This window comes from Ictidomys tridecemlineatus, chromosome 4 (assembly GCF_052094955.1).
Source record: "Ictidomys tridecemlineatus isolate mIctTri1 chromosome 4, mIctTri1.hap1, whole genome shotgun sequence".
Lineage (NCBI taxonomy): Eukaryota > Metazoa > Chordata > Mammalia > Rodentia > Sciuridae > Ictidomys > Ictidomys tridecemlineatus.
In genome coordinates this window covers 86,129,165-86,142,710 of record NC_135480.1, presented here as the reverse complement: position 1 = coordinate 86,142,710, position 13,546 = coordinate 86,129,165, and the positions used below count along the sequence as shown (strand labels likewise).

Below are 13,546 nucleotides of genomic sequence, written 5' to 3'. Positions count from 1 at the left end.
GGGAAACAAAGCTGTGTTAGATCAAAGGTCTAGGGGAGGATTAGACGAAGGGCTATGTTACCTAGGATGTTTGAGAACTTTCAGAAATGAACCAAACAGCAGTAGAAAGCTGCAAGAGATTTCAACTGCCTACAACAAGAAGAACAAGCTTAATTTTTCTCTTTAATGTTGAATATATAGAATATAGCCAGTAGACACACATAACCAAAGTCACTGAACGGTAGCCAAAATTTAGAGTTGTTCAGAAATTTTAAAATTGCCTTCTGCTCCAATCTCTTCAATTCCGTATGAGAACTGAACTCTAGGTGACTTTTCTGTTACATGCCTAAATAGTGACTCTTATTAGCAGACACAGAGTAAAAAGGACTTCCTTAATCTTATTCACAATACCTGGAATAAAGCAGGTGCACAATGAGCTATGATTAAATTGATTATTTATAAAAGAATGAGATCTAAGTACTTTTTCTTTCACAAATAGTCACTTTGTGAAAGAACCTAGGGGTAAAGTACTAGTTAAAAAACCATCATACAAAACTCATGTTTGAGTGGGTACAAGGCTCATGGCACCAGGAAAGAAGGATATAGAAAGAAAACCTAGAAAAAATACTAAGTGACTTTGACATTATAAAGACCAGTTCCAAGAGGGAAGTCTTGAAAAGTATGTCAAGAAAGATGCTTTGTTTCCTTGAAAAATGAGTTCAAATAGCATAATTACGAAGAATGACTGGTGAGCTATTTTTTTTTTTAACAAAATATCCTCAACAGGCTGGGGATATAGCTCAGTTGGTAGAGTGCTTGCATAGCATGCATAAGGTCCTGGGTTCAATCTATCCCCAACAGCATGGTTTGAGATGTTAACTCTTTTTTTTTTTTTTTTTTTTGGTCCTAGGGATAGTAGAGAACCTAAAGGTTCTCTACTACTGAGCTACATTCCCAGCCCTTTTCATTTTTTATTTTGAGACAGTCTCCCTAAGTTGCCCAGGCTGGCCTCACACTTGCAATTCTATTGCCTCAGCCTCCAGAGTAGCTAGAATTACAGGTGGGCACCACCATGCTCAGTGCTAGTTCTAATCTTAGATGAATAGCATCTCTTGAATATTGATAACACATGTTATACCTTGAAATGAATTAATTCCCAAAGTCTAACAATTTTAAGAAAAGTACACTGTAGTCTATCATATAGCCCAAAGGACATTTGTGGATTTAATATCCTATAACTGGCCAGTACTTTGGTGTTTTACATAAAAGGTACCCAGTGATAAAGTCTTATCTCTAGTACCTATATTCTGAAAATGATGAATTATGAGTAACCACAAGGCACAGAGACTTTTTCATATTAGGCTTCTAAGGATTCTCATGACTCTACCGGCACTCTAGCCTAGATTCAATCTTCATTCCATGGCATGTGCTCTCTGTGCCATTCACAGTATGGCTATTTTAGGACACAAGATAGTTCTTACTCTGTTGTTTTTAGGGTTCTCATGGAAAGCATAGCTGTCATGACCACTTTGAATGATTGGCATTCAAAACAAACTTGTAGTTGAGTTTCATGGTTTATTGTATAAAACATCATTATTATTTTTAGCAGTTCAAAAATACAAATACATATCACAAAAAAAATCCCTGAGTTTCCAAAGGATAACAAGAATATTTTAGTATAAGCAGAATCCATCTGAATTATTGAGGCTATAAACAAGCACTTCTCAAGCTGGCCTATGAATCAAGGTAGAGATTGGCTTCAAGTACCAATTATGGAGTCTATGACACTTGTGGGAGAGTTGAGTACCAAAAAGGGACAGTCAGTCTTAAACATAAGGTGACATGTAGAGAGGAAGTAGAACGGTGAAAAGAAGCCATGAACTGCTCAATAGCCATACTTCAATGAGCTCACATGGCTTAATTAAGACTTAAGAGGTTTGAGAGTTTCACAATCACTAGAATATAATTTTGAACTGAAACAAAAAATTTTAAAGCACGTATGAAAATACCCTAATCAAGGATAAGAGATGGCAGAAGGTGGCAGATGATTAAAGAAGCTCAGGACATGATGAACAACACACAAACTATTTTTAAAGAATGAGTTGATCCTAGTGATTCAGAAATAATACTAGGAAAAAACATGATTTCCTACATATATATTATCTCCTAAAAATGGTGAAAAACACTCATGTATTAATTCTTGTATTTCTAGAAAAGTGAGGCAGGGAAAATAAGATAAAGAAGCCTCTAACTGCTGTAAAAATCAAACAAGCAAGCAACACCCCCACCCCCAACAAATCAGCACCACCAACAGCAGAAAATACAAAAACAAAAACTGAATATTAACAGCCTCAAATCTCTTTCAGGGGCAAGACAGAGCATGTAAATAAGTAACAAAAGCCAAAGAAATAAAACTTAATTGTATTAACTGAAATAAGGGTGTAGTTTATGGTTTTATCATAGGAAACTTCTTTGATTCAAGATTTCAAAATTGCTGCACCATCAGATCAATAGTATGGGAGAATATTTCCCCAGAGTTAATACCTAATATCACATAACACTTGTGTGATAAAAATTTAAGTCATTGTTTGAATGACTTACATGAACACATATTAAAAAGGCAGCATCTCAGCCCTCCCCTGGGCCTACATGGGTGCTGAGTTTGGGAATCTTTAGACCTGTGGCTGTTTGAATTAGAGATGTCCAGAATGCTGTCTGCCACCCGCTGGTGACCCTGTGCTCACTACGGATCCCTCCAAACAAGCCTCTTCTATGACCTTAGGCATGGCCTAGCCTCTTTAACCAATGTTAAAAAGAACCACCAGTGATCCCAGGGCAGAGGGAAAGATGCCTAATCTTACTTTACTTCTACAGCCTGCACGGTGGCTAGCTGACAACTTTACCATAAACAATTAGGTTTTCCTTCAGGCCTGATTGGGAGAATGGAATAAGGCGAAAGTACCTCATCAGCAAAACTCAACTCTAGAATTGAGAATGTTCCTTCTGTTTTCTCATCCATCTGTCAGGAAATGTGTCTCTGGTTTTATTTTCAGCTTACTTCAAAGGGTAAGCTTGAAAGTAGAATTATTTCTGACTAATAGAGAAAATGTTTTTTGAACTCAAATATATAAGGTCTCTGCTCTTTCTATATAATCTCACAGCTAAGTCAAGAGCCAGCAACTGTTCATACAAATAAAAGGTTTTGGAGGGAGAAAAAAAAAAAAAGACTTACTTTCTTCTTTCTTGCTAATAATGGCAGGCAGGGTATAAATCTAAAAAACAAAGGATGTCAATAAGTTACTTGCAGTTAATGACCCAGCACAGAAAGATTGGCAAGATGATGTTTGCACACAAAGACACAAAGGAGGTACCTTGACTTCAAGGCCTATAACTGCTGTGTCCACAGCGCCATCTGCTTACCTTGTCAACAGACCCACTCCTCGCGGTGAGGCCAGTGTGGCTTCCCACACCTTTCCATCCTGGCAGTCCTGCCCTTGGCTAAGCTTTACCACTTTATGCTTCTCATTCTTTTCCCCAGTGTGATGCATAATATACCTTCTTCAGGAAGTGTCTCACACACCTGTCACCTGACTGTTCCTTCCTCAGACCATCTGCTTAGTACCTGGTTCTCAATGTGCATAATGGAAACTTGTACTTGCTGAGCTCACAAACTGTCCCCTAAATTTGCTGTAGGTAAGGGCTCCTCAACCATTGTGGTAAAGAGCCACATTAAAAGAAAAAAAAAGGAACCTATCAGTAACGTTTTAGTAAAATATAATAAAATTGAGATAGAAAACAGTTAAGAATAGATGCAGAATCCCAATTTTTTTATTATAATTATTAAATTCAGCAGACCTAAAATGAGTCCTTCAAGTGACTATGTGATTTTGCCAAAGGCTGAGTCATGACCTCTGTGCTCACCCTATCACGGGGCTGGCGCCATGTGAGGGAGGCCACTGAGTCTGCAGAACCTATTGTGATATCACGGCTGCCACAGAAGCACTTTACTCAGCATTGTGGGCAGGTTCTCTGCTATCTCAGGAAGGGTCTCAAGTGACAGGAAGGCACTTCCTGTTCACTCTGTGTGCTCACCTTCTACAGAGCTATTAACAGTGTTCACCAAGAAAATTAAGTGATGAACGACCCAATTCTTTTTTATATAAGCCTCTCTATACTTGTAAGTAAATTATCACATCAGTGTCAAATAACAGAAAACAAGGATATGCATGGCAGAGGATATATCCTGGCTCAGACAGTTTTACCAAATTATACTTCTTTACAAATGGACTGACTCTGAATCCTGTTCTTTTCTCTGATCGCAATGCCTAACTCAGGTCTTGCAACAATTGGGCGTACACTAATTATTAATTGTATAAAATAGTATGAGTGCAGCCCAATTAATGATTATAAATATTTTTAAAGTAATTTTTGGGTTTTAAATTATTCCTAGAAGGTCCCTGAAAGGCAAGATGGAAGGTTGGAGTGATGAGCTGGTTACTGAGTCAACACTAGGAACACAGTGCAAGTTGCCACTCTTCTAACAATTTCCATATTTTCAATTGTCCAATAGACACATGAAAAAAATTTCAGATGCACTGTGAAATGTTAAAATAATAAAACCTAAATTATAGAATGAGTCAAATTCTTACCGGTTCCTTCCCATCCATGGCTTCAAGCCAAAGCTTCCTATTAGCTTCAGAAAAGGCCTGTAATGTAATGATCCCATGCCTGCCAAAAAAAGACACTTTATATATACATTTATTCCTGTTACGTCTTTATACATTTGCTAATGTTCAAATTCTTACTTAACAATAAAGGTATTACATTTTGAAGAGTAAAAAGAAGAGAGAGAAAAGCTAGAATAAAAAAATAAAAGGTTTGCAAGAATCAATAAACGGGATGGATTCAAACTCAAAAGCTTCTTCTTAGCAAAAGAAACAATCAGTGAGGTGAATAGAGAGCCTACAGAATGGGAGAAAATCTTTACCACAAGCACATCAGCTAGAACACTAATCTTTAGGATATATAAACACTCAAAAACCTTAATACCAAAAAAACAAAAAACCCAATCAATAAATGGGCCAAGGAACTGAGAGACACTTTTCAGAAAAGGATATACAATCAATCAACAAACATATGAAAAAATGTTCAACATCTCTAGAAATTAGAGAAATGCAAATCAAAACTACTCTAAGATTTCATCTCACTCCAGTCAGAATGGCAGCTATTCAAGAATACAAACAACAATAAGTGCTGGTGAGGATGTGGGGGGAAAAGGTACACTCATACATTGTTGGTGGGACCGCAAATTGGTGCAACCAATATGGAAAGCAGTATGGAGATTCTTTGGAAAATTGGGAATGGAAAAACCATTTGACCTAGCTATCCCTCTCCTTGGTTTATACCCAAAGACTTAAAAACAGCATACTATAGGGACACAGACACATCAATGTTTATAGTAGCATAATTCACAATAGCTAAACTATGGAATCAACCTAGATGCCCTTCAATAGATGAATGGATAAAAAATGTGGCATATATAAACAATATAATATTACTCAGCAATAAAAGAGAATAAAATCATGGCTTTGCAGGTAAATGGATGGAGTTAGAGAAGATAATGCTAAGTGAAGGTAGTCAATCCCCAAAAGACAAATGCCAAATATTTTCTTTGATACAAGGAGGCTAATTCATAGTGGGGTAGAGAGGGAGAGCATGGGAGGAATAGGCAAACTCTAGATAGAGCAAAGGGGTGGGAGGGGAAGGAAGGGAGCATGGGTTAGAAATGATGGTGGAATGTGATGAACATCAATATCTGAAGTACATGTAGTAAGATATGAATTTGTGTGAATATACTTTGTATACAACCAGAGATAAAAAAAAATTTGTGCTCTATATGTGTAACATGAATTGTAATGCATCCCACTGTCATATATAAATCAAAATATTAATTAAAAAACCAACCAAAAAAAAGTAAAAAGCAAAATTCAAACCTTTCAACTACTTCAATGTCAAAGCAGAATCGTTTATCAATTGAGTCTGTCTTTCGTCGGATACAAGATTTTAACTTAAACATTTCTGGTGAACTAGTAACAAGGCCATTCTGAAACAAGAGGAGCACCACATTATTACAGGACCAAGTGAACTAAAATACATTAAGTACATGGTAAAGTAGCCAGATTAAGATGTTAGCTTAACAATATAAGTTATGCATAAAGGTCATAATCATACTTTTATTCCTCCCTAATGTTGGCTGCCCAATTATAATATATCAAACCATTTATTAATTAATTGCACATTGATGTTTTATTTCAAAGAATTTTGTGACAGGCCTGTCCAGTACCTTGCAGCACATTTACTTATAATGTTGTTATACTGTACAATATCCTTAGGACTTTGGGTTTCAAAAAGGTATGAAATTACAGTTATTGTAACATCATAGTTGTATATGGAGAATGTTCAGATAGAACACTGTTGTTCTTAATCAAAATTCCTTAGATTGCCAAGAGATTAGTATCAGGTGAGCACATCTTTATTTTAGAGTCTTACTTTATAAAATGACAGCTAGCTCAAAGTCACAGAAGAGCTACCAAAACAATAAAGTTACAGCACACACTTACTATACCACTACTGCAGCATACATCCACATGATTGCTTTGCTGGTAACCAACCGTACTCTACTACTAAATCAGAAACTCTTTGAAAGGGACCAAACCTGGGCCCAACGCATAGGAAAGCTCTTCTGTGCCTGGGATGCCAATCTTTTCCAAGGGGAACGTTTATCCAGTGTCTAGTTAATTCTGTCTTTGGTTATAAATATCAGATTTATGAACAGACTTTGGCTTGATCTATTTGCATTAACTGCCCAATAGTCACCTATGTTGAATTTCTGGCAATCGTTATGCTAGAGAACAGAAACTAACTGTGATTATGGCACTGAGTAACTTCTCATGGTGACAGTGATTCAGGGTTCCTTTTTCTCTGGTATTTTCTCCTTTATTTTACATCTTTCAGTTTGAATTATTAGACTCCAGTGAATGCCCAAGCACAATAAGTTTCGGCTGACATATTTGAATATGTGTCTAACTTAGATCAACATTTACCTCTGCCATGATCTATACTAGAAATTAGCTGGGTGAGTCACTTCTTTCTAAAAACTTTCCTGATCTGTTAAAATAAGACAAAATTATCTTTAGGATAACTCTCAGCCCCAGGATTCTTAGATCATGGCCTAATGATGTAATTCACAAGTTTAACTATTTGCCATATTCATCTGTTAACTCACAAGTACTGTATGAGATAAAGCTCTCTACAACATTTCCTCAAATAAAGTATACAATGTCCTATACTGTTGACTAGCCATGCAAGACATTCAGGGACCAAATTACTTTAGGGATAAATGAGCATCAGTTGGTTTCTTCTGAGAAACTCCTTGGCCAGCATTTTGGTAAACAGTAAACAGTGCAAAAGAGGTAAGGACAGTCAAGTGCACATGTAGCCTCTGCAGGAGCCACGGAGGGAAAAATGCAGAATCCTCCAGCCTGGTTCAGTCACTGACAGTCCCTTCCTGGGCTGTTAGCCAACCGGCAGTGCAGACCAATAACTCTGCTGCCAGGGACACGAGATGACACCTTGATAATCTATTGAAGGACCCCTACATTTAACTCAACTGCTTATAAACATTTCATGACCAAGTATAGAAAAACTCTGCCCACTCTTTTTAAATTATTAAGGTCACTAAAATTCGAGGAAAAAAAATGAGAAAGGTTTTTGAATTTTCAACTTTAAAAAACTTGTATGTTTTTAGAAAAGCAAGCCTATGTCTATGTTGTTTTATTTCCATTACCTACATAACAAGCTTAGTTAAAAAACAAACAAATAAACAAAAAGCAAAACAAACTCACCATTTTCCCACTGGATTTCATTTCTGAAACACTCATCGTAAATGTTTTACTTCCCTTATCATAAGTACAGTAATGTTTAGTCCATGTGAAGCCAAGTGGTCCTAATGTAAGGAAACAAAAATATTTTGAATTTTAACAAATGCTTTGAATCTAAGTTTGTACACTGACACACAATTAAGTCATCTCCTTACACCACGGAAGGCTGGGATATTTACTGTGAAAAAGGCCAGTAAAAGAAGAGTGGGAGAGGGTACCGCATATAGGAAGCAAACAATTCGGCTTTCCTGGAGCTCCCACACTGGCTCTGCAAGCTCAAGGGCAGGTTTAGATCTGAACTGAGCTGTCTTATCTGAAAAGGTATTATATAACCAGCTTTCCATATCTGCCATTCTGAATCTGCAATCTCAACAGACTGCAGACTGAAAATATCTGGGGGATCTGGGGGTGGGGGGGAACCTACCTGCATTGAACATGAACAAAGTTTTTTCTTGTCATTATTCCCTAAGCAATATAATATAACCACTATTTACACAACATTTACATTGCATTTGGTATTATAGTCTAAAGATAATTTAAAGTGTAAGAAGGATGTGTGTAGGTTATATGCAATTTTATGTAAGATTTGAGCCTCATTGGAATATGCTATTCACATGGGATCCTGGAACCAATCCCCCCCCAAGATACCAAGAAACAAATGTACTTGTCCTCCTAAGATGTAGAAAGAATAATAAATAGTCCAAGTGATTAAAAATTATTTCCCCTACATCTACTCTTGTTCTCTACTCTGGAAATTGTCAGAAAATATCCTGCTAAATATTAAGCCAGGTCAGTTCACTCCTTTGTTCAAAACCCTCCCATGGTTTCCCAGATCACTCCAATTCAAAACCAAAGAGCCTATTATCCAGTGGGCTCCATATAATATGACCTCTCATTCTGTTTTTTTTTTTAATTTTTATTTTTATTTGCTCTTTTTAGTTTACATGACAGAGGATGTATTTTGACATATCGTATATACATGGCATATAACTTCCCCTTCTGTGGTTGTACATGATTGGTCATGTATTCATATATCTCATGCTGTTCTTACCTCACACCCAAATGCCTTCTGCCTCACATAGGCTGATCCAGCTACACTGGCTCCCTTCCTGGTCCTTGAGCACAGTGAATGAGTCCTACCCCAGGACACTTGCACTGGCTACTCTCCCAGCCTGAACTACCTTTCCTTCAGGTATCCGATAACTTGTCCTGTCACTTCCTTCAGGTCCCTTCCTTCATGTCACCTTCATAATACACATTTTCCTATAGAATAGCTAACATCTCAACACCCTCAACCTTGATGTTTCTTATCTTTCTTTCTTGTTTTCCTTTCTTCTTAGCAGTTATAACTGCTAAACGTGATAAATCTTACTAATCTATGTATTTCCTATCTCTGTCATGATATTGTACAAGTCTCTAAGAGCAGGATATGATTAGCTGAACTAGAATATTCATAATCCTTAGAACATGGTCAAAAAAAATATTTGACCAAAGAATAAAGGAATGATTGATTGCATCCTGCTCTAAGACCTTCCTGACCCTGGAGTTGTCTCCTTCTACCACTAACATGAAAGAAAACAAATTCATTTTACTCCTTAAAATGAAAATAATTTCCACCATTTATATTTTAAGGAACTTATAGGACTGGGAATGTAACTCAGAGAGAGCTTGCCTAGATGCAGGAGGCCATGTATTCAATCCCCAGTGCACCCCCCCCCAATAAGTAAAATATATATTTTTAAAAAGGAAGCTTGCATCTGTGTAGTGTTCACCTTGCTTTCCCCACTGTGCAGACTTCTCCCTTGGCATACCATGGTACAGCCCAGTGCTCTCCTTAAACAATGTGGATGCTGCTGCTTTGCCAGAGGATAGGATATATTGTTAGTTCAACCTTTTTAGGACCAAAGCAGAAGTCCTTCAGTTTTCCCACAGGGTCACTAAGTGTTCTGTACTCAAATGCCACAGTGGGCTGAGTGGCTGAAAATTGAGCTTATTTTCTATAAAGCTTCTTCATCTAGGGACCCATCTTGCTTAACACCTGGATTTCTCTAGCAACAAATGTGCACAATTGTTATTGCTGGCATGATTTCAGAACCACAGATTTAGAAGCAAGAAATTGAAATATTAAAAAATTCACCTCTTTAGAAAAGTATTCCATGAGCCATTTGCATTCTTTTTCCTTAATAATGGTGCCCTTGGTGACAAGTTTAACATGAATACTTAAGCCACTCCAGATTTTCAAATTACAGGGCACAGCCATATACTTTATAATCACAAGCGATTATTGCAATTAACTTCAGTTCCGTTTTGAGATCATTTTATACTATAATACTTAACGATACTTGTTGATAACTCTGTTATGTGTGATATAAATACTTAAAGACTTAGAATTGATTAGTAGAAAATGGCTGGATGGAAATTCATGGTGACTTTAGTACTTAGGTAGCAACTTCAGAAGCATTATTAGCTATAATTTTAAAATAAGCTCCTGCAATGCTCTGATGACATTTTAGACTTAAGATGTTTTTTTCCTGCCTCCATCTTACGTTTGAAACCTCCCGCATTTAATGGCCAAGTTTGCTGCACACACATGCTGCTTCCCTTAGAGCCGCCTGGCAGTCAGCCAGGACAGATGTTCTTAGACAATCAATTCTGAACTCCCTGTAAGTGTCTGGGAAAATAAAAATTTACTGTAGCTCTAAATTTGCAAAATAAAAGAAGTTTAATTATCTTACCTAGTCACCATCTCAGGTTGCCGAGATGAGTGTCTGAGGAGTGGGAGGGGAATTAATATTCACCAAATACCTACTAGGTGCCTGTAATTTTATCTAAGAACATTTTGAGTCAGACATTATAAACAGCATTTTATGTACAATAAAACTGAGCCTAGATGCTGCAGAGAATAGTTTCTTCAACAGGACATGTGATTACATTTGTTCCTTTTGGAGAAATGATACTCTTAGTTGTTTCAAGAATTAAATGAGGGCTTGGGGTTGTAGCTTAGTGGTAGAGCGCTGTCTAGCATATGTGAGGTACTGGGCTTCATTCTCAGTACTGCATAAAAATAAAAATAAAATAAAATAAAGGTCCATCAACATCTAAAACAAATTTTTTAAAAAAGAATTAAATGAGATGAATGTACATTGCCTAGAATAGTTAGGACTCCGGTAAGCATAATGCTATTTTTTGGGGGGGTGATTGAACCCAGGGGCACAGGACCACTGAGCCACATTCCCAGCCCTATTTTGTATTTTATGTAGAGACAGGGTCTCACTGAGTTCTTCGGTGCCTTGCTTTTTGCTGAGGCTAGCTTTGAACTGGAGATCCTCCTGCCTCAGTCTCCTGAGCCACTGGGATTACAGGTGTACACCACCATGCCTGGCCCTAATGCTATCTTTAATACCATCACTGAAAATAGAGACATCTTATAAACATTATCTCTAATTCTTGCAACACCATTAGGAAATAAGAATAAATATCCCTTTTATGAATGGAGAGACAGCTCAGAAAAAGAGGGAATATGCATTTCAAAAGTCAGAGTTAGTGAGCAGACATGGAATTCCAACAGAGTAATGACTTTGGGACTCCTGCTTTTTCTGGTAAATTGAAGTCAGTTCAAATGTGATTTCACACATGTCTAGAGGCAGATAACATAAAATACATACCCAGATAAAGTGGAGATCTGTTTCCAAACTATAGTGATCTGCTTCTACCCTGTCATGCCCATCACTATTTACCACTCCATTTAAGACCTTGATATTTTAATGACTGCTAATTGTGTGAGTTTGTCTTATGCCTTCATTACAAACAAAACAACAGCAGCAGAAGAAGCAAATCCTGAAGCCAAATTCTTTATCCCATTTTCTGTCTCCAACAGAACTGACATGTTCAGTGAGAGTGAGCACACAATCCATGACATCTTAATTAGATTCTCTTATCATAAATGCTCTCCAGTTGGATGGGGCTTTGAATTTTTTCCCCTTACAGAAAAATAATTCCCAAAGCATATAAACAGATACACTCTTCTTTTTAAACCCCAGGCAAGGGGAATTGGGGAAGGCGGTAGGTGAAAAAAACAGGAGAAAGGGATTGTGAAGGTGATGAGTACTTTTATCAGGTTGGATAGTGGTGTGGATAGAGAGATGCAAACATGGTGAGACTTATCAAACTGTACACTTGAAATTGGTGTGATTTATTGTATGTCAATTATACATAAAAAATAAAAAAAAATATGTGGGCAGATAACAGAGAAAGTCAAGGTGAAAACTGTGTTGGGGATACAATATCAAAGAAGAGGTGTTAATATTAAGAATTAAGAGTCTGACTGAGAGCTTTCAGCATCAGGCAGGGCCCAGGCCACTGCAGCAGGGCAGAACTCACCAGCACTTTAGGAGGACCTGCTGAAAGTTCTAGAGGGGACATATTCCAGGGTGGGGAAAAGAAGTCAAGAAATAAACTGTTATCAGGTTAGAATGAACAAAAATTCTGTAGACACAAGGAAGGAACCTCTTCTACCCCTACTGCAAGTCTGAAGAACCCTTACTGTCAACAAATCCTTCCTCCATTTAGCCAAAGTCATCATTAATGAAAAAAGTGACTCTTCCCAATAGACCCTTATACCAAGGTTTGCAAACCAGAAAGATTTAAAATAAATATTTTAAAATTCCCTTAGAGACTCAAGCCAAATCTTTACACCCTATATGTGAACCAATGGATTGCTCCTTCTTCATGAACTCGGGGGTGGAAGTTACACATTATGCTCTAATTATAGAGCAGCTAGGAATGGCCAAAGTAGATTTATGAGAGAAAAAAAATTAGGAGCCCAGATCTCCTAAGCCAGCATCTCTTTGCTGAGTCTGTTGATCAAATTATTTGCTTGTAAACGATATCCAACAATGGAGCATCAACTGGGAATCTCAAATGCAAAAATTATTGGCATTTTAGTGACCACGTTGCATATATTTAAAAACTTTTCATGGCCAACCCAATATCTCTGGGAATCCTCATCAAAAACCCTTTAAGTTGTTATACCAACCAAGAGAACTTCATTGCTCTTTAGCCTACTGACATGGAGATGTTAAAGAAGTGGTACTCCATGTGGTTTGTGAGTTTCAATGTGTGAGAAGAAGGAATGTGCATTTCAAAATATTTGTAGCAATTTGACCTTGATGCACAATCTAAGCACATGAGTTTGTATTTAACAAAGACACTGGTCCATGAGAGACTGAGAATAAAATGATTGTTCCTTCAATATGAACAGTACAAGTACAGCACTTTAGGGAAAATCTAATTTGAAACAGAGTTAACTCAGTCAAAAGAGGCAAACTGGTTTCCACTTAAGGGAAGTAACATGCAGAAAGGAGCCTAGTTATACAAGTTTAAATGGCTTTTAAAAATTTTTTTGTGAGAAAAACCTTTGCATGAAGCAATTATAATAATGCTCTATTTGATCTAGTACTTATTTCTTAACCTCAGGAAGTAAAGAGTGTCAATGTGACATGACATAATTACCAATTTTACTCCTGAAAACTGGCAGAGCACAGAATTAAACAAAATAATGCCGCTACAGGAGAAAATTATTATTATAGTCACTAGGATGACTCATCCTGACAAAGGTTTTGATTTTC

The 13,546-nt window shown here is 37.1% G+C and overlaps 1 protein-coding gene across 4 annotated transcripts in view; it reads right to left on the bottom strand.

Moving 5' to 3' along the window:
* The window catches only part of Arhgap42 (Rho GTPase activating protein 42), a 256,075-nt gene that overhangs the window by 39,239 nt on the left and 203,290 nt on the right, over positions 1–13,546 (bottom strand). For all 4 annotated transcript variants that reach the window (XR_013437853.1, XM_078046909.1, XM_078046910.1 and 1 more), the window contains 4 exons: positions 7,884–7,984; positions 5,973–6,082; positions 4,629–4,707; positions 3,212–3,251 (listed from right to left, as the gene is read on the bottom strand). Coding sequence is in view for 3 of the 4 variants with exons in the window: in XM_078046909.1 (XP_077903035.1) it covers positions 3,212–3,251; positions 4,629–4,707; positions 5,973–6,082; positions 7,884–7,984 (330 nt within the window). In the remaining variant the exon portion in view is untranslated. The remainder of the gene's footprint in view (positions 1–3,211; positions 3,252–4,628; positions 4,708–5,972; positions 6,083–7,883; positions 7,985–13,546) is intronic.